The sequence below is a fragment of the Rousettus aegyptiacus genome, unplaced genomic scaffold (genome assembly GCF_014176215.1).
Source record: "Rousettus aegyptiacus isolate mRouAeg1 unplaced genomic scaffold, mRouAeg1.p scaffold_m13_p_4, whole genome shotgun sequence".
NCBI lineage: Eukaryota > Metazoa > Chordata > Mammalia > Chiroptera > Pteropodidae > Rousettus > Rousettus aegyptiacus.
In genome coordinates this window covers 147,734,277-147,754,764 of record NW_023416307.1, presented here as the reverse complement: position 1 = coordinate 147,754,764, position 20,488 = coordinate 147,734,277, and the positions used below count along the sequence as shown (strand labels likewise).

The following is a 20,488-nucleotide window of genomic DNA, read 5'->3' as shown; positions in this document are numbered from 1 at the left end:
ACCTTAAAAAAAAAACTACTATAAGAGCTATAATTGAATGCAACCACAAGGGTAGTGATTATATGGTCAGGTAATACAGAGGATTTCAGATCCAGCGTGAATACATTTGGTCCAATTATAAGGTATTTTAGTAGTCTTCAAACTTTGTGGTGAAACAAGAGAACTTACAGGATGTGTTTTATTTTCCCATCCATAATTATGGGAGGTAAAATTAAAAGGTCCAAAAGTAAAGATAAAATCTACTGTTATAAGATGTGGAAGAGGAGCAAATGGCATGTATGAGCATTTGCTAGAATTCCTAGTTTCATATTGGTCTGTTCCTAGGAGGCCTTTTGTATTCAGCGGCGTTGCTTACGTTGCGCACGTTGTGACAGTGATCACTGCCGCGGCTCCACGTGCTGATGCATGGCTAACTATGCACGCAGATTCCAGGAACTAAAAGCATCTAACCCAGCAGACATTAAAGTGACTGTCAACAGATGGGAGAGTGTTGTGCTTTGTTGTCTTAATGTTATGTTTGTTATTAATGTAATGGAGTGTTAATATTAGCTTGAAGTATTAGGGTACAGCCTTGTAATATTAGAAACTCAAATTATTGATTCACAGGCAGACTCGAGACACGTCATATGGTGTGAATTGTCGAAAGGAAGTTAGGTATTGATGTTATAGTTTGGGCAAACAAGAAGTAGGACTACTTTTCAGCAGCATCTGGGATGGCAGTGAACATAATTGTGACCTTCACTGGGCTGTGATACAGAAAAAGTATGCAAGGCTTTTGGAACCAGAAAGAATTGGATTCATTTTCTGGCTTTGCCACTTACTGTGACTCTGGGCAAAGAGAGAGAAAAAAAAAGGTAGGTTTTCAGAGCCTCAATTTTCTGATCTATGAAATGAGGATAAGACAACTACAGGGTAGATAAGTATAATATAGAAGGACTTAACTCATGCATATATAACAGTTCCTGCCATGTAGCCGAAGCTACATAGATGGTAGTTCTGTCCTTTCTTATTTCTTTACTCTCAGTTTCATTGCAGAATAGAATTAGAATGATTTAAAAATTTGTCCAACTACTCAGCAATCAGGAACTTAGCAGTTGGCCCACTTCTAAACCCAACAAACTGAAAGGAAAGTTACCTGTTTTAGTTTAACTTTTTGGATTAATGGGAATGCTGGCGGAAAACTTTAAATGTATGAACAAATATGTAGAGGAAGGCTTTTTCAAACAGCCCAGCTGTCGGGTCCCTGCGTAGACTGCTTGGGTATGTTTTGAAGCCTGGGCTATTTTATTACCGATGACCAGAGTGTGTTCCTGCTTCTCTAAGGTCACAAGAGCTCTGACAGTTGTGAGATTCAGGCAACGGCAGGGCACATACAAACGCAACACGAGCTGGCTTCTCCCGCGCCTTCCCTGTTGTGTGACGCACGGCACACAGTGCTTCCCCCCGAGGACTCCCGTGAGCCGGCGCCCGGGGGTGGGCGCTGCTCTCACCCCTTCTGTCTGTCAGATGAGGAAACGGAGGCATAGATAAGTTAATAGGTGTCAGGACTCAAAAGCCAGATTCCAAACCCACAGTCTGCTACTCTCTTTAGGTGGGCTGTATTTTTTTTTTTTGTCAGTGTGTTATTTTTTTTGTTTTTCACGTTTTGAAGATAGAGCAGAAAACCAAATTACTCTTAATCGTATTTAATTAAATTAATAAAAGAGGTCCTTGAGAATCCCTTTGGAAATCAGCTATTTTTAATTAAATGGTATTCGAGGAATGTTTTGCCATGCTACTTGGAGAAAAATCACAGCCTATATTAAAATACCTTGTATAAGTGGTGAGTTTTCTTCTAAAACGTACCCCTTCCTCCCCCCTCAAAAAAAAAATCAAGTATATTCTTGAATAAGCTGGTTAAACGTGAAACGGGTTGGTTGGTACGAAGGAGGCCAGTGTGGTGCACTTTGTTTTAATATTACCGCTCTCTTCTTCTCCCCTTTCCTGTTTTCTTCCTTGACTGAAAAACGAAAGATTTGTTTTCCCGCCTGATGTGATAAGCATGTTTCGCCGAGTTTATGCACGATTAACCAGTTTCTATCAAAATTCTCTTCTGGAGACATATATCCATGTAACTTTGTATTTCCTCCCGTATCTAACTGCTCGTTTCCAAGCTTTTAATGCTGCCTTGTCTTCTGTGCCTTTATCTTTGTTTGTGTGAATTAGGTTCGTCTCTGCTCCCTTTCACTTGCTCTTATTTCTGTGCCATTCTTTCCCTTGCGGCCCTGTCTAAAACCAGGCCCTAGAGAAACAGAAAGAATCCATTGCCTGCCTTAGGAATGAGCGAGATGCGCTCAGAGAGGAGCTGGCCGACCTGAAGGAGACAGTGAAGACAGGAGAGGTACGTGGGCGTTAGCCTGGAGCTCGTGCCCCTCACTGCTTTTTTCTTCCTTCCTTTCGTCCTGTCATCTTTCCTGGCCTGAGTACAAACCACAGTGGTTCTTCTTCCATCCAGATTTGGTAGGGTTAAGTCATTTCTTCCATAGAGCTATATTCCATATCACGAGTTCCAACCAGGTTTTACTGGTGCCAAACATGTATTGTGACAGAGTCATCCGAGAAGGCGCACGGCTTAGGACCATTTTTCGTGATGGTGTTTTTTTTTTCCTTCCCCACAGAAACATGGCTTGGTTATAATCCCTGACGGCACTCCCAATGGCGATGTCAGTCACGAAGCAGCGGTCGGAGCCATCGCCGTGGTGTCTCAGGAAGCCGCTCAGGTCTTGGAGTCAGCAGGAGAAGGTCCACTGGGTAAGAGACTGGTCGCTGTGTCGGCTTGGATCGGTGTTATCCTGTTAGACTTCCAGCTCGTTCGTGTCTCATCTCGGAAAACAAAAACAGCACAGGGCTGTCTGAGCCTCACCTAGATCCTTAACAGGAGAAATCTGGGCACGTTGTCTGCAGACGTCCCTGACCTCGGGAGGCCAGCATTTGGGCCATTCTAAGGCCCGTGGGTGGAAGCGCCGCGTGTGCACACAGTGGCCTTTGACTTAACCCTACCAAATACAAACTTCCCGTGAAGAAATAATCCAGCACACCCGTCCCGGGGAGCCTGTGGGCTGCTAGGTGACTTTCCAAGTATGTTTTCTTCCTGGAACATCTGGTTTTATGTTCTGCTGTTTATCCCAGGGTTCTGTAGCTTTTTGCCACCTCATTTCTTAAGGCAAGAAACAGATGACCAAGAAGACAGCTATCAGGGGAGTGTTATTTCTAGAGCAAGGCTTCTGAGCCTCTTAAAGACTAAGCCTCTTAAATGTAACCCTTTGAGAATCTAATGACACGTCTCGCAGGAAACCACACAGATGGCCATCCCTGGCGTCCACTAAGAATCCTGCTCTAGAAGAAGCAGATGACATCGCCAGCACACTTTGATTTACTAAAAAATTATCGTTTTTCTCTTTTTCATCTTATTTTCATATATTTGTAAGTTTCCTAATGAGTAGGGTATAGTGTAAGAGTGGACGAAGCCAAAAAACTTTTAAAAAGTTAGTAAGCGCATTTTCTAATGAACAAAATACCAGAAATGTAATCGTAGAGCCCTTCGGTAAAGCAGAGGGTGTAGCTAGGCGGGTGAGGGCTGCTCTAGAGAACGGACTGACTGCGCAGCTATGGGCAGCTCAGAGCGTTTCCCCTGCTTGTTTGGAAGGTACTGAAGAAACCAGAACTTATAGTTAGCTGTGACCCTAGTTGGTTGTGAGGGGCGCTGGCTAGGTGTCAGCTGCTGCTTTTACTCCTCTCTGGGTTTCCCCTCAGCCCGAGGGGCCAGGTAATGGGTGCTTGAGAAGCAGCAGCCCTCACCGCAGGCCAGGACCCAGCCCTGCTGATCCTGCTACCAAGCCTCAGATCAGCCCTTGACGGCCCCCCATCCTAGAGCGGCTCTCCTCCCTCCCCCGCTGGACTTCGGGGGCCTTTGCTTCTTCCAGCACCGTGTTCCTCTTGTTTCCTTGGTTCCAGCTTCCCCTCTCAGGCCCACTCTTAATTTCTGTCTTCCGTTTCCTATTTTGTTTTCTCCTACTAAGGGCTTAATTAAGCCTGTGGGAGTATCCTTGGCATTTGACTTGTCTGTCTACTAGTGAAAGCTTGCAGTTTTGAAACAAGGAAATGATCTTTGTACTTCAGTGTGTCTTTAAATGGAAAATCACTGCTCTTGGAAGCAAAAGTTGTATTTAGTACCCTGATAAATATCAGTCATGTGGAAATATGTGTTGAATAATTAAGTAGTTTTCCTTAATACCTTTAAAGCCTTTGTGTCTTTTGATATTCAGAGTTTTAAGCTTATCAGATCATGTTTGCTGTTTTTGAATTTGAATAATTATTTTTTATTGCTTATTTAATACATCATTACAAATTGAGTGTACAACTCTTTTTTTTTTATCTGTTTTAGATGTAAGGCTACGAAAACTGGCTGGAGAAAAGGAAGAGCTACTTTCACAGGTAAAGGCTTTCTTCTCAGTGGACGTGATGTTGACTGTAACTGACCGAGTCACGTGGTAAAATGGGAGTGAACCAATGTACACCAGGAAAACGTGTGCTATTTCAAATATCAGTACTCAAGTAAGATTTGAAGGTTGCAAAGATGATTTTTACTTTACCTCTTCGTTTCCTAGTCTTTAAGAAAAACTTACAGGACACACAGCTTGAGGGTGAAATGTTCTGCCAAGCTCGTCATGAAGACAGAAGCGCCCTGCCCCGCCTCTCCCAGCCTCACCCCTGACCTTTCCTATTCTTCTTCTTTTTTTAAAAAAAAAGCTCATTCTTTTGGTGTGTATTGTCCTCGTGTATTTGTATATAACACGCGTACGGCTGCTTCTCGATTGTTCCGATTGTTCCGTTTGGGGCATTCTCCGTTGCCGTCCCTCTGTGGAACATGAGCGCTTAGCTTTCTTTCATCCGGTGTCCGTACCACAGACGTGCACGTCCCTCCCCCACATCCTTCTAATAGAGGAACTGTGTCATTCCCGCCTGTTTACATTATTAGGGTTCTGTAAACACCACTCACAGTGGAGCCACGTAGCATCCTAGGATCGCCTTTCATCTCTTTCACAACTTTTTATGTCCTCTCAAATTAATATTGTGGTTTTTCTTTTCATTCACTTGCTTTTCTATGTGTTTATTACTAGTTTAGCTGCAGACTTTCCAACAGTAGTTTAAATCCAAGCTCAGTGTTTTCAGATGCAGCAGATCCTCCCTCCGTTCCATCCTTTTGATTCTGAGCGCCTCTGCCTCCTCCCGTTCCGAGCTCCTTCAGTGCAGAGGCACGTCCGCCCTTCGTCGTCTGCTGGGGTTTCCCCTACCTGTGGTTTAGGTTGGCTTCTCTTTGTGCAATCTTTAATGCTTTCCTCCTTTTTCATTCATTCTCTTAATTTTGGTACATACCCCAGTAACTTCCTGAGAAAAGAGTATGTGGCTGTAAATTTTTCTTAACTTTGGAGGCCTGAAAATGTCTTCATGCTGCCCTCTTACTTGATCTAACAGTTTGGGTACAGAATTCTGTGTTACAGTTGTTTCCTTTCCATCCATAGCTCGCTAGCTCGCTCGCGCGCGCGCGCTCTCTTTCTCTCTCTCTCTGTCTCTCTCTGTCTCTCTCTGTCTCTCTCTGTCTCTCTCTGTCTCTCTCTGTCTCTCTCTGTCTCTCTCTCTCTCTGCCCCCTTCTCCCTCCCCTGCCCCCCTTCTCCTTTTCTTTCAAAGAAATTGCTTCATTGTCTTCTCGCTTCCAATATGGCTGTTTAGAATTTCAAGGACATTTTGATTTTTGATCTTTTGTATGTGACCCCTTTCCCCGTCTCTGGAAGTTGTACCATACTCCTTCTCCCTAGTGTTCTGAAATTTCACAGTGATGTGGTTTGGAGTTTTCATGCATGGTATGGGCCCCCGTCGGTTCTAGGAATCCCTGTTCTTCAGTTATGGGAAAATTTCTTGAATGATTTCTCCCCATCTTCTTTTGGAAACTCCTATTCAGTCATTCAGATAGATGTTGAATGAGATTCCACTATTTAAGAGGCACAGGCATTTGGGATATTTCAATGAATAAATTAGTTTAAAAAAAAAATCCCTGCTTTAGTGGACCCTATATTATAGTGGAGACCAGGACAATAAACAACAAACATAACAAGTAGATTTTATGCTATGTCGGAGGTTCCTGCGAATGCATTGTTGCTCCAGCCACGTTTAGCTGCTCTGGCGCAGGCTTTTACCAGGCAAGTGTAATAAGGCAGAGGAAGCTACCGTGTGTGCAAGAGAGTGATGATGGACCCAGAGATTAAACCGGGTAAGGATATTTGCGGGGACATCCAGGAAGACATGAAGGCACAGAGGAAAGAAGATGGGAGCAATGGGTTCCAGGTGCCAGTGGGACCGAAGGATTTTTGGAGTCAGGGTCTAGAGAGAATGAGCTGGAAAGACCTGGAATTGTGGTTAAAAGAGAACATGGAGTTAGAAGAGAACACCATGCTAGCCTGAACACTCCCGATCCCGTCTGATCTTGGAAGCTAAGCAGGGTCAGGCCTTGTTAGTATGGATGGGAGACCACCTAGGAAGACCAGGTGCTGTAGGGGGAAAAAAAAAAAAAGGAAAAGAAAGAAAGAAGAGACCATGGATCAGAGTTATGTAGAGTTTGTAGGTATCTAATGATGACATATCGTACATGACTGTAGGAGTACGTGGCTTAGGGCAAGAAGGGATAGATGGCAAGATCCTTGGAGAGGAGGTATTTTGGGAACAGAAACCTCAGTTTTAGGAGAAATCCTCTACTTAGATGTATTTTGAAATTGCCAAGAATTAAGATAGAAATAGTCTCAAGGGAGTGCGAGCCAGGAGCTAAAATGACGGAGGAGTGGGACGATGGCAGTGAGGAAGGTCAGTTTACGTAATTCGAAGAGATGAGATTAGGAACTGGGAATTTTAGGGCGGAGAGAGGGAGGACAGTTTGGCAACAGCGGGGAAAGCGAGAGGGCAGCCGCCGCATTTTCAGGCTGGGCGGTAGGTGGGCCGTGGGAGGGGACCAGCCAGTGGTTCGGAGAACTGCAGAGGACGGAGGCAGGGTTGACGGGAGCACTAAGGCGAGGCGTGCCCCGAGAAGGGGCTGAGGGTGAGGGGCCTCTGTGACGACGGAATGGCCGTCCCGAGGGCACGGGGAGGAGTTCCAGGCTTTGGGAAAGGTAAGAGGCCAAGACAGGGAATGGGTTGTACGGCGCCTTTTGGGGAAGACTGCAGGAGAAGAGGGAAGACCCTTTTTGCGATGGACATAAACAGGAATGACGGGGATAATGACATTAGTCCTGGTTTACGCAAGGCAGATGGTCGCGTTGCCCCACGTGTCTGGAAAACATGGATTTAGTCCTAGTGCTGAGGCCTTCTCTGGACTCCTCGTGATGGAGTTGAGGACACAGTTGGGGAAGCCACCCGGAAGTCTCAGCATGCAGACTCACCCTTGAACCTCGGCGAAGGATGGCACTTTGGGGAGGCTTGGTCTCGGCGCCAGAGGAGCTCCCCTAGTGCGGAGGAGGGTGGGGCGGGTAGATGTGCTCTGAATGGTGCCTGCTCTGAGAATGAGTTTTTTATAGGGGAAACACGGCCGATTCGGAAGGAGGGGACATTAAACCCCTGGCACTCACGCCTAACTTCCTTATTGTTTCTCTCCTGTTTTCCCATCTCTTCTGCTCCACTTTTGGAAGGTTTTCTCACCTTTATCTTTTGAATACTTTTATTGAGTTTCTATTCCTGCAGCCATTTCAAGGATGTAGATATTTTCACTTATCTTGGAGAATTTGATATGTCAGTTGGTTTGTTTTCTGATGTTTTCTTCTGTCTGCAGCTTATTTCCTTCCTTCCAGATGCTCTTTTATGTATGTTTATTTGGTCTTCGGTTTAAGAGTGGGGAACTAAAAAGCCGATGGGCAGCTCTGAGCATGTGGATGGGGCTCGTCCAAGTTTTTGTGAAGATTGATGTGGCTGGGTGTTTTGTTGGGAACCCTCGATGTGGGAATGTTGGTCTTTTATTTTGGGCGAGTTGGAGAGTTCTAAAGATATCCTCCAGCCTCCTGCCTGAGGGTTCAGGCCCAGCTGCCTGCATTCAGGGGTGGAGTAGAGACCTCGACCTTCAGTACATGTCTATTCACTTAATCTCCTTATTTTCCATGCGTGGGACTCCTCTCTCCACTGGGCCTTATTGTTTTCCCAACACAGGGTCTCTTTTAATTTTATTTTTTAGTTTCTTTATTTTGCAAATTATAAAACCCCAGCTTTATCAGGGTCTAACTGGTGTCAAATAAGCTGTACATACTAAAGTGTACAAATGTTAGTTTCTCTTAGTTTCCTAGAGCTGCTATGACAAAGTACCACCAACAGATTGACTTGTATCAACTGAAATGTGTCGTCTCACAGTTCTGGAGAGCAGAGGTGCAAGATCAAGGGATCAGCAGTGGTGGTTTCTTCTGAGGCTTGTGAAGGGAAATCTGTTTCATGCTTTTTTTCTAGCTTCTGGCGGTTTCCTGGCCATCTTTCTCATCCCTTGGCTTATGTAGGTAGCATTCTCTGCGTCTTCACATTGTCTTCCTTCTGTATGTGTCTGTCTCTTTACCTGGCATTCTTTTTATAGGGACATGAGCCATCCTAGATTAGGGATCCCCCCTATTCCAGTGTGACCTCATCTCAGCCTAACTAATTGCATCTGTAATGACTCTGTTTCTAGAGTCTTGAAGGTTGGGACTTCAGCATAATGAATTTGGGGGAGACACAATTCAGATCATAACATTAACTATGAAATGATCGCCACAGTCAAGATGGTGAAAATATTCATAACTCCCCAAGAGCGTCTGTGTCCCTTTGTAAACCCTTCCTGCGCCTCCCTCCCTCCCTCCCTCCCTCCCTCCCTCCCTCCCTCCCTTCCTCTCCAGGCAACCAGAGATCTGCTTCTGTCACTATAGATTAGTTTATATTTTCTGGAATTTCAGGTAATTGGAACACATCTTTCACACAGCATACCGGTTTTGAGAGTCAGCCATATTGTTACATGTATCAGTAGTACTTTCCCTTTCCATGCCTGGTAGTAATTCCACTGTATAGATAGATGTACCACAGTTTGTTTGTCCTCCTGTTGATGGGCATTTGGGTTATTTTCAGTTTTGGTTATTATAAATGAGCTACTATGAACATCTTTTATTTTGGGTAAAATAAGGTAGACTTTGTAGTTAAACTCAAAAACGTATTTCCAATTATTTCTGTTTACAGAAAAAATTTCCAAATAAGAATATTTAACCTAAGTCTAAAACAAAACAAAAACATCTAACTGCTCATAGAATTCCATTTTTAATAAAAGAAACAAAAAATACTGAGAAACGATGTCCAAAAAACCTACAGAAATAATAAAACAGAGCTGTTTTTAATGCGACACCTGGGCCTAGTGCCCACTCCTTTTGGTATTTTTTCATAGCATATCTCGAGCACCTTTAACAGTGCGTCCCCCATAATGAGCACGCAAGAACGTCGTTCTGAGCGAGGGTTTTGGCTCATGAGGATAGGCCCTGCCCTATGATGCGGTGGTCGGGCCAAGCATCTGCTTCCTTTGGGGGACTGGATCATCCTGACGAGCCTTGTTTCCACTTCAGATTAGAAAACTGAAGCTGCAGCTGGAGGAGGAGCGGCAGAAGTGCTCCAGGGGTGACGGCACGGCGGGGGACCTGGCGGCGCTGCAGAACGGCTCCGACTTGCAGTTCATCGAAATGCAGAGTAGGTCCCGGGGGACAGGCCAGTCCCGGTCTGTGCGTAGGCCCTGTCCCGGGAGCGGGACTGCAAGCTGGCTGCTAGCGTCTCGTAATTCACAGTAGTCAAGGAGAGCTGCGTCCTAGAGATTGGCGGGTCCTCCGTTAGTCCAGAAGAGCAGTCCTGGTCAGTGATGGAGCCAGCAGCAGCTCCGACTGGCCTGTGTGCTTCAGGGGACGATGAGAGGAATTTCCCACTGCTCAGCGACGGGATTTCTAGAAACGTTTCGCAAATAGTGACATCCTGACGGTCCTCTTCTATACCTGTGTCAATGTGAAGCTCAATGCAGCACGCTTTCTAGTTATAATTTTTTTCATGGAATTTATCTTAGAATAATTGGAGGGAGATATTTGGTACTAACTCACACTAATGTTGAGTAGTTTCAAAATTTTCTCAGAAGTTTTTTTGTTGATTCAAATTAATTTTTATTAGATGGAATTTAAAACAAGGCCACAAAGTAAGCCTATTCGGTGGACCTGAATGATCTGTTTTTCTCCCTTTCTAATTTTGACCCCATATTATTTTAAAATGCCCAATGTATTCACAGTAATTCTTATGGTAGAGAGAGTTCAGAAGCAATTCATATATAGTTAGATACTGTATAATAGGGGTCCCCAAACCCTGTGTTATGGACCAGTACCGGTTTGTGGCCTGTTAGGAACTGGGCCGCACAGCAGGAGGTGAGCGGCGAGGGAGCAGGCGAAGCTTCGTCTGTATCTGCAGCTGGTCCTCAGTGCTAGCATCACCGCCTCAGATCATCAGGTGTTAGATTTTCACAGGAGCACCGGTCCCTGGTGCCAAAAAGGTTGGGGGCCACCAGCTATATAATTCACGGATGGGAAGGCTTTTATTTTTCCAATTTGAATACTGGTTTGTCTGATAACTTATTTTAAAATATTGGTTTTTCCATGGACATTGCCTCTAAATATTCTGAATTAGGCTAAATAGAAAAGACTTTTGGGATTAACGCTTGTTAATACTATTAATACCAACCCTTGAGGTTAAGGTCATTTCCTTTCTCGGATATCAGTAAGGATCCTTGTGATACTTCCTGGTGAATATTTTGTTGTAGAAATATCACTTTGACACAGAGGGTAGATGAAGACAGGGGCATGAAAAAGGGCAGGTTGACTAGTTAGGAGGCTGTGATGGTGAGCTGAACCAGCACAATGGGTACCAACAGTCTTAGAGGGGGAGCGGGGGATAGATTTGAAATAGATTGGCCTAAAGCAGCGAAATCAAAAGGAATCGTATTAAGGGGGAATGCGCATGCATTTATGTGTGAAGTAGAGAAAAGTACCAGCCAGAGCCGCACGCGAAGGTGAGTGAGCAGGACCAGGCTGGGCCTGGCCCGTAAAGACAAAAGTGGGCAGCTTCCCTGCACCGGAAGGGCTGGAAGGAACACTGCCTGGCTGTCGAGTGGGGTGTTTCGGAGTGGAATTCAAACCGTGTGAAATGGCTGAGGTGAAGGACTTACGCTTTTGAAAACAGGAAGGCATGGGTGGTTTGGAGAGCAAGAGCAGCAGCAGCAGCAGCACATTTTGATAATAAATTGCTGGGATGAAGAATTAAAAACTAAGATCCTGAAGCTTCCGTTTTAGAGGCCAGGAATAGGGATTGCTCTCTTTGAGTCCCAGAGGTGGCTTTTGAGGAGCGGGTTTTATAATTCCATTACTTTTAGGGCGACAATAACTATCCAGTTAGAACAGCCTTTTGCATTGAAGATTTTAAAGGTAGTTATAACCTTACTTATGTGGAACAACAGAAAAGTTCTTGGGTTATAATTAGTTTATCTCTTGTAAGCCTTATAATTCCTACCCTATAATCATTTCAGAGAGTGATTTTTGTTAAATTTGGCTTGCTGGAGGGATTTTTTTTTCTCCCTGTCATTTCTAAACATCTTTTGTAAATGATTTAGTTCTCAGGTCAAATATTAAGCATATGCTATGTGCAAAGTACTTGGCTAGATACAGAGTAGATTCCAGAATGCTAAGACAGAGCCCCTCTCCTTACATACATATATAATGTTAAGAAAGCATGATAAATGTTAAAAAAGAGAGTCCAAATAAAATGCAACAAGGGAAGAAGTTACAGTTAACTAAGGAGAGTCATGAAGGAGGTGAAAATTTAGTGTAACCTTGAAGGCTGCTGAAGACTTAAATCAGAGGGGACACTTGAGGCATAGAGAGCAGGAGGACTGGGCAGTGGGGGAGGCCAGGGCTGTGGCCAGGGAAGCCCGAGGGCCCAGACTTGTGGTCGCAGAGGTTCCCTGGGCCACAGGGCTGCAGATAAGACTCGGCGACTGCTCTGTGCTCTACCTATAGGCACCATGGGGCAAATAGTGATTGTTCTTCTGACTCCTGATCCAAGGGGTGCTGTTGCAACACAGGTGCTAGAGTTTCTCGTAGTATTCACAGTTCCAGAGCCTCGGCTGCCGGAGATGCTGTGCTTGCCCCGTGTGCATGTTTTGTCTTCTTAAACTGCATGGTCCTCTCAGGTCCTGCAGGGGGCGTCACTGCCTGAGATGATTCAGATGACTTTACCTGAGAGACGATTCTTTCATTCTCTTCTGTTCTAGGAGATGCCAATAGACAAATTAGTGAATACAAGTTTAAGCTTTCAAAAGCAGAACAGGATATAACCACCTTAGAACAAAGTGTAAGTACTTCTCTATGGTACCGAGTGATTTAAATTCCTTGAAAACACATCTGCTACCTGCATCTTAGTGGCTAACCCCACGAGTGCCTGGGTTTCTTTAGGCTGCCTTTATAGTTGGATCTCTAGAAAAGCTCTATATTAAAGGCAGAAAAGCCACATAAAACACTGGGCAGGGCACTTCAGCCTTCTGTTTTCTGTAAAAATGTAAAAAACTGTAGCCATAATTCTTATTGTAGATATTTCTCGAGAATTCAAGAAGGTTGTAGTTTATAACTACAAATGCCTTTCAAAACGTCTAAAAACTTTTCCATTCAGTGAGCCTCCTCCTGCGATGTTACTTTGGCACTTAAACAATATAGTCATCATAAAACTTAACATGGGAAATCAGCCCTGTAACAACTCCACAGCTGTAATTCATTGGGGACATTCCTTGATTTATAAATAGCAGTTGGATTCTAAGAGGACCTATGACTCACCCTAAGGGGACTTGTTAGTGTTAGATTACTTGGAATGTTAATGACATTGCATTTCCACCTTGGCTGCAAAAAAGGAGTGGCTCCCAGTGCCCATTACCGGAGGCCCCTGTTCTCATATTTACAGATTAGTCGGCTGGAGGGACAGGTGCTCAGATACAAAACCGCTGCCGAGAATGCTGAGAAGGTGGAGGACGAACTGAAGGCGGAAAAGAGAAAGCTACAGCGAGAGGTATTTGTTTTTATATGCTTTCTGGAATACATTCCCAAAAAGAAAAACTCCCCTGGAAGTACTTCTTTGCTGCATAAGGAAGCTGATCCTGGGTCCAGTCTTAAGGAAACAGCAGTGGGGTCACTTACTCTCCTGTTGGTTTTTGACCTGCACAGTGATTGCCATTTACTTTTATGTTTTGGTCAGTTCGATAATAAGAAAAAGGATCGTTTTTATTTTTTAGATCAGGTCTGTTTCTCCAACTTCTGTATGTCCTGTCCATGATTAATGCTCAGCATCATTACTTAACCTCTAGCTGACTGAAAAAACAATTTCAGCTGTGGGATCCTGTGCAAGGCCATCAGTTAGCAGTGCTTCCATTCCCCAAAAAGTCGAAAATAAAGTTCCTGGGTTTTCTTTCTGACCCTGTGAAGTGACTTGATTTCTTCCCGTCTCCAGTTACGAACAGCATTGGACAAGATTGAGGAGATGGAGATGACCAACAGCCACCTGGCCAAGCGGCTGGAGAAGATGAAGGCCAACAGGACAGCACTTCTGGCCCAGCAGTAGAGAGGCCACCCTTCCACCTGGGGGCTGCTTCTGGGGCCCCACCCAGAGGGACTGACTTTTTGTCCATTGACACAAAGCCTTTTCAGTACTGTTTTGAGTTTTGTCATTAACATAGCCACCTTTGTATTTTATAATTTATGAGAGAATGAAACAGTTTTGAATCTTCATGGATGAACACTTTGGATTTTGTTTGTAGTTTGATTCTAGACTAAGAACTGGTCCATGATGTTTTTATTTTTTATCTCTATAATTTTAAAATCAAGTTTACTCACCATTTCCCCCCGGCTGCCTCAAGGACTGGGCACTCGGAGGCCTTGGCCCGGGTTCTCGAGGACAGCGATTCTGTGAGCACTGAGACACTCGCTGGAGACCTCAGAAAACACAAGTGCCTTCCCCACAGTGCAATTCAGACTTCAGCTCTCTCCAGTGGTCAAAAGACATTCACCCTTCATACCGGATAGCATTTATATTTTAGTGAAGAAGAGTTCACAGGTGGGGAATATGTTTCATTCAAATTTATATGTTTGGAGGAAAAGCCTTTTTTGTAAAATATTTATATAAGAAAATGTTAGTAAAAGATATGGGGAGTGTATATAAAACTTGCTTTATTGCATGGGGCAGGGGAAGTCCGAGGCCTAACACTCTTAGAGTAAGAGCAGGGTCCTTAGTCTTCAACATCAGCTGTGCTGTATCTTCTAAAAGTATTTCATCTGCTGCTGCTTTGTGGACTGAAACCTCAGACAAGCCCAGTGGGGAAGAGGGCAGGGCAGGCAGGTGGGAAATCTGCCTGAAGATTCTATTAAATACACCCTTTTGCTGACCACAGTTGGCTACTGGCACATTCATTTTGTTAGCGGAGCCTTTAAAGCAAATCATGGCAACCATGCCCTCTTACCTTGCTTCTCTTCTCTCCTTTCTAAAGGAAAATAATCCAGAATGTAGAACTTTTTAAGAACTTTCATTTCATCTCTAAAGGTACCCAGTTCAAGAGGTTTTTATCATCGTGTGTAGTGACTTTGCAGGATTTGTGATTCTCTTTTACTCTCAGAATCAAGGTGATTTTGTGGAAATGATTATTGTATCTTCAGTGTGTTTACACAAAAAAAATATTGAGGAAAGTCTTATGAAACAAGGTCACCTAAGACTAAATTAGACCAGAAACTAGATAATAAAGTTAACTCAAATGTGAATAAAACCTCTAATAATTATTCCCTTCTTTAAGAATAATTAGCCCTTTGTTTTAAAAATATGGAAACCAATCTCCTGAACTAAGATGATTTCCTATAGATTTTCTTCCTATTAGTAGTAACCACAGTTGTTTGTGTAGGAGTAGGGTGAGGGGCAGCATGTCTGAAATGCAGATTTATCCTAGAATCCCACAGTCAGAACCAATACACTGTGTGGTCCAGCCCTGGTGGCCTTGGAAGCTCCTCTTCCTCTTCACCCATGGTCACTCAGCCTGCGCCCCTTCCAGGCTCCTGGACTCTCACTTCTGAGGTGCCCTGGTCTACCTTTTGGAAGTTCTACATGTTAAAATCTGATCTTGCCTCTTTTGTGGCACAGCAAATATGTCTCTGTCTGTTGTCTCAGTCTTTTCTACATGGAATAGCTCCACTTCTTCATAAGTTTTCTGTTCCTTCCAACAGACCTTTCTTCATTTGAGTCTTGAAATCTGGATTTTACCTCCAAACTATAGGCATTCTTTTTTTCTGTGCACACTGCACATTTATTTCTATTAATGCAGGTTAGTATTAAAGTAGCTTATTTTAATGGCACTTATAGTTTAAGTTTGTATTTTTACATCATTCTTCAAATAAGAATACCTAGAGCTTTCTTTTTCTTAAGCTGGTATTAGGCATAAGTCATTAACAAAGTGGGTTACCTTAAAAACTCATACTGGATAAGGATTATTTTCTCCTCTCAAGTCTTTCTTTTAATAAAGAATAAATCTGTTACATTTTGGTCACTGAAGGTATTAACAGATTATAAATTTAGCTTTCTCCATAGGCAGTGTCATCAGAGCCTCTAGTATGCTCAGGACCTCTTTTAAAAGGCACCTGAACTAACAGAATATCTATCGCATGATCTATGAAATTTTAAAGCAGTTTTTAGAATTCTTATCAGATGTTCACTCAGGGGGCTTTCAAGTTGCTTTTGGGATTCTTCAACACAGTGAGATATATATACTAAGTGAAAATCAATTTAGAAAAACTTTCAAGTTTAATGAAATTAAATAAGAAATCATGTTTGACACATTTGACAATTTATTTAGTCAACTCACCATGCATACGGAGTGCTACTAGTTAGTGTGAGTCTTCAACCTTAAGACCCAGCAACATCAGGATATAAAGGAAGAACAACACACGTAGAGTCCACAAATGACCATATTTAACACCTCTCAAAGACTTTGTAGAGATCGGGCAGGTTGGCAAGCTGCAGGATATTTCCATCCTCCGTGAAATGTTTAGGAGGCAGAAGGTGTGAGCGGAAGGCTTTATAGACAATGTGTTCCACGGTCCACTTCCAGGGGTTTGCAGTCGAGCCGGGCCCTTCACCCTGGAAGACATGTTTGATGTCATAAACCTCCCCGTGAGCATCCCAACGTACACTGGCATCCGGGCTGACATGCACTGGGCCGGGAAAGTCTTGGTAGCTTGTAATGGCCTGTGCTCCCTCTCTGGGCCGGCCTCCCAGGGAGCCTATCGGCCTGAACATGAGAGACGAGATGGGGGAAAAGAAGGAAGCCACAGCTCTCATGAGACCTTCTCCCCTGGAACCAAGTTCCCATGCAGGGAGAAGGAGTTTGTTTTGACAGGATCTGATCCTGACTGTGATGTTAGCACCACTAAATTTGGGGATCTTCATGTAGCCCTGTTTGCAAAAAGCTCCACAGGTAAGAAATGAAAACAATGAGGATTATTGTGCTTTGCCCTTCCTCTCCCACATCTGAGCCTTAGCTGTCTCATGCACAAGAAAATGTTCTTTCTCATCCATCCTTTTCTGTAAGTAAACCTTCGCAGTCAAATGCCATACTCTCAGCACAGTTCGGTAAACGTGCTGCCTTACCTCGTCCACTGGCCTGAGATAGTCCCCGGGGGTTATGGCCAATAGGACCTAGGACTGAATCTCTGCTCCAACACCTACCGGCTCTGGGAACCCTCGTGCATGCCACCTGTCCCTCCGTTTCCTCGCCTGTGCAATGAGTGTATCACTTGACCTCAGAAGATGACTGTAAGTAATGAATGAGCGTGGCTATGGATATAACGTTGCTACCTTTAATTCTTAAGACTATTTCAATCCCCACGGCCCCCACCCAACCAAACCCTCCTAAATAGTTGTTGATTGAAAAGCACTGTCATCTGATTGGAAAGCGACGAGGAAGCATAAGGAACCCAGGCCCTTTCTGCGTCAAGCTGACCTTCCATGAGAAAAGCTGGCATCTGACCTCACTCAGCCCAGCTCCGTTTTCTTGGGAAAGCAGTGGTCAAACATAGAATAAGGCAAAAGCTAGAAGAGACTGGGGAGACTGGCCCGGAACCTGAGGACTGTGGCTACACTTAAGGACTAACACTGGGAGCTAGCACCCACTGGCCCTGGACAATCTAACTCAACCTCCCCTGTCTTACTGTGATGGCTTGTGTTTTTACAGTTGACAGCGGGATCACTATCTAACTGATCTCCAGCAGAAGAAAAAACTCATGAATAAAAGCTGACCATTGTGTTGAAACCTTATGTGCAATGAAATCCTAGGAATTTAGGGATGGGCACGTTTCACCTAAAGGTGGTGTGAGGGCCCATGCCATCCTGGGTGCCACCATGCACCTGCACAGTACCTGCTGGCCTGAGAGCGTCGACTCCTCAGATACGTACTGCTTCCGAATGGAGTAAAATAGAGCACATTCTTTACTGAGGCTTTCAAAACATTCCTTTTCTTCGTCCCAGTTCACCTGATCCAAAGAGAATTCAATACCTCAACATATGTATGCACTTTAAACACACTTCATTCTAAATGGAGATCACACGACTTTAAAGCTAAATGCAACTTTTTAGGCATTAAAGCTATGAATTGGAAATGCTAAATATTGCTTGCGGGTAGATGGGGATGAGAGGGAGCCTTCAGGTATTTTACCCTTTCCACTTTCATCATTCCAAGTAAAGATGGGGCCCTGTGCCTCCCACCCCCAGCACCCACATACTTGTTAATGGCTTGATCACTTGCCTCAGTGGCTAGTCGAAGGATGAAGATAGGCAGACCCTCTAACGGGGGCACGTAGTTGTCGATCAGAAGGGGTAATCCGATCAGGTTCCCTTCCTGCTTGCAGGAAAAAAGGTCAAGACGAGAAGACAAGAAATTAATGCTATTACAGTTTAAATAAATTCCATTTCCACAGACCCTCCTCAAGGTCCTGACTGTCCTCATACCTGTCATTCTGGTGACCAGGTGCATGACTGGACTACACACTGGGGACAGGAGAGCTAAGCACTTAAAAGGAGCTTTTTGTCCTGACATGTAGCAGGACAACCTTTTCTTCAGAAGTGTTCACCAACCAAAGAACATATCAAGAATGAAAACCCCAAAGATCAAGGGGTAAGAGGAGAGTGCGTGGCTCAGCAGCATCGCATTCACTGTGGCCCGCAGGGGCTGTGGGGTTCAGCCCTCCCTCCTGCCTGCGTCCTTCATCCTCGGAGCAGGAATGGGCACGAATGGGTGAGAAAACTGCGGTGTAACTAGAAATGCAAATGCCGCGTCTCCTCCTGATCTTGGACCAACTACAGAACTCGATTCTTATCTGAAGAATACAAGAGACATAAAAATGGCTGTCACACACCTCGTCAATTTCCAAAGAGAAGTAGTCTGCGAGCATCTCAGTCTTCTTTTTCAGAAACTCAACTATGTATTCAGCAAGTCCTTCCTTGGGGCCATCTTCCTCTGTCCAGCCGCTCTCGGGACTGTCTAGCGCGAGCATGGCGAGGTCAAAGAGCGGCGCCGGCTCCTGGGGAGCAGCAAGAACATGGGGCGGCAAGCGTTCACGGGGCGCCCAAATGAAGCCTGAGCTCCCATGACACCGGTGTCAGAAAAGCCACAAAACCATGACCACAGCAGGAGGTGGAACCCACCAATCTAACACTTTGCACAGAAATAACAAAACGTACCACAAAACCTCTTTCTCCTCACCCGTGGGCCCTTCAACAGAGAAGATGTGACAGACAGACAACCCGCTGAACAGGTGCGATGGGTGAGGCCGTGAGGAGGCACTTCCTTTTCGTGTAGCTTTAAGGACTCCACTAACTTTCACATTTATAGAAAATCACCGAGCAGATCATTCATTTCTTTCTACTGCCTCATCCATGACTAAAGCAAGGGGAGGGTGAATAAGCTAAACAGAATGACATTTCAAATAAATTATCTGAATAGGAAGAAGAGTGAAATCTATTGTTAAAAATAAGATGCCTAAATTTTCTTCCATTTCTCTCTTTCTGACATGGTTACTGTGGTCACACATTTTCCCTTGACATGTTACACTGTTCTTATTTTTTCATATATTTTTCAATTATTCAAAAGGACCTAATAATCCTAAATGTTTGTACACAATAACAGAGCTTTAAAATATGAAGGCTAAAACTAACAGAACTGCAAAGAGAAACAGAAAAATTCACAATTATAGCTGGAGGTTTTAATAGCCCTTCCTCAGTAACTGACAGAACAAGTAGACAAAAAACCAGGACACAGAAGATTTGAGCATCACTATCAACTGATACACTTGCCATTTATAGAACATTCCACTCAACAAGACCAGAAGACAAATTCTTTCCACGTGCACATGAGACATTTACCAACATAGACCGTACTTTGGGCCATAAGACATCTTGGCAAGTGTAAAAGGATTCAAATTTGTTCTCTGACCAAATGATAGGAATCAATAATAAAATCTCTAGAAAATCCTCAGTAATTGACACTAAATAACATACTTCTAAATAACCTGAGGGTCAAAAAAAAAAAAAAAAGAAAGAGAAAATTATATAGAGTATTTTGAAAATAAAATGAAAATAAAAACAACTTATCAAAATTTGTGGGAATCTGCTAAAGCGGCACTTAGGGGAAATTTATAGCACTTAACACTTATCTTAGAAAAGAAAGATTGCAAACCAGGGACCTCAGCTTCCACCGTGAGGAATGTAAAACAGAAGAAAAAATTAAACCTAAAATAAGTAGAAGAAAGGGAAGTAGAAGAGCAGATATCAATGAAATAATCAAAAAAAGAAAAATCAATGAAATAAAAGTCAGTTCTTTGGAATCAATAAAACTGACAAACCTCTAGCCAACTGATGAAGTAAAAAGAGAATATAAATTATCAAGAATAAGAATGAGAGAGGTTATATATCACTATAGATCTACGGAAATTCAAATAATAGATACTATAAACAACTTCAAGCCAATGAATTTGAAAACCTAAACAAACAAATTCTTTGAAAGAAAAAAGTACCAAAGCTGATTTAAGAAAAAAAAGTTAACCTGAACAGATCTCTATCTATGAAATAAATAGAATTTTTAGTTAAAAACTTCCCTTCTTGGAAAGCTCTAGACTCAAATGGCTTCACTAGTGAATTCTACCAAACATTTAATGAATAAACATCAATTCTACAATCTTTCGGAAGACAGAAAAGGAGGGACTACTGACCATCCCATTCCAAGGGACCGGATTACCCTGATACCAAAACCTGACACAGATAATACAAGAAAACTACAAACCAATACTGTAATTCATGACCACAGAT

At 43.6% G+C, this 20,488-nt stretch overlaps 2 protein-coding genes across 29 annotated transcripts in view; one reads left to right on the top strand and one right to left on the bottom strand.

The window, feature by feature from the left end:
* The window catches only part of LRRFIP2 (LRR binding FLII interacting protein 2), a 100,229-nt gene extending 85,693 nt beyond the window's left edge, over positions 1 to 14,536 (top strand). For 22 of the 26 annotated variants that reach the window (XM_036219913.1, XM_036219910.1, XM_036219916.1 and 19 more), the window contains 7 exons: positions 2,279 to 2,380; positions 2,658 to 2,790; positions 4,424 to 4,473; positions 9,646 to 9,766; positions 12,378 to 12,457; positions 13,058 to 13,162; positions 13,601 to 14,536. In XM_036219913.1, coding sequence (XP_036075806.1) covers positions 2,279 to 2,380; positions 2,658 to 2,790; positions 4,424 to 4,473; positions 9,646 to 9,766; positions 12,378 to 12,457; positions 13,058 to 13,162; positions 13,601 to 13,711 — 702 coding nt within the window. In that variant the 3' untranslated portion in view covers positions 13,712 to 14,536. The remainder of the gene's footprint in view (positions 1 to 2,278; positions 2,381 to 2,657; positions 2,791 to 4,423; positions 4,474 to 9,645; positions 9,767 to 12,377; positions 12,458 to 13,057; positions 13,163 to 13,600) is intronic. The other 4 variants (XM_016123954.2, XM_016123952.2, XM_016123957.2 and 1 more) reach the window with 1 other exon arrangement.
* A 1,372-nt stretch (positions 14,537 to 15,908) lies between these two features.
* MLH1 (mutL homolog 1) overlaps positions 15,909 to 20,488 on the bottom strand; it is a 36,002-nt gene continuing 31,422 nt past the window's right edge. For 2 of the 3 annotated variants that reach the window (XM_016123941.2, XM_036219909.1), the window contains 4 exons: positions 18,541 to 18,705; positions 17,931 to 18,023; positions 17,545 to 17,658; positions 15,909 to 16,267 (listed from right to left, as the gene is read on the bottom strand). In XM_016123941.2, the coding sequence (XP_015979427.1) occupies positions 16,100 to 16,267; positions 17,545 to 17,658; positions 17,931 to 18,023; positions 18,541 to 18,705 (540 nt within the window). In that variant the 3' untranslated portion in view covers positions 15,909 to 16,099. The remainder of the gene's footprint in view (positions 16,268 to 17,544; positions 17,659 to 17,930; positions 18,024 to 18,540; positions 18,706 to 20,488) is intronic. The other variant, XM_016123940.2, reaches the window with a different exon arrangement.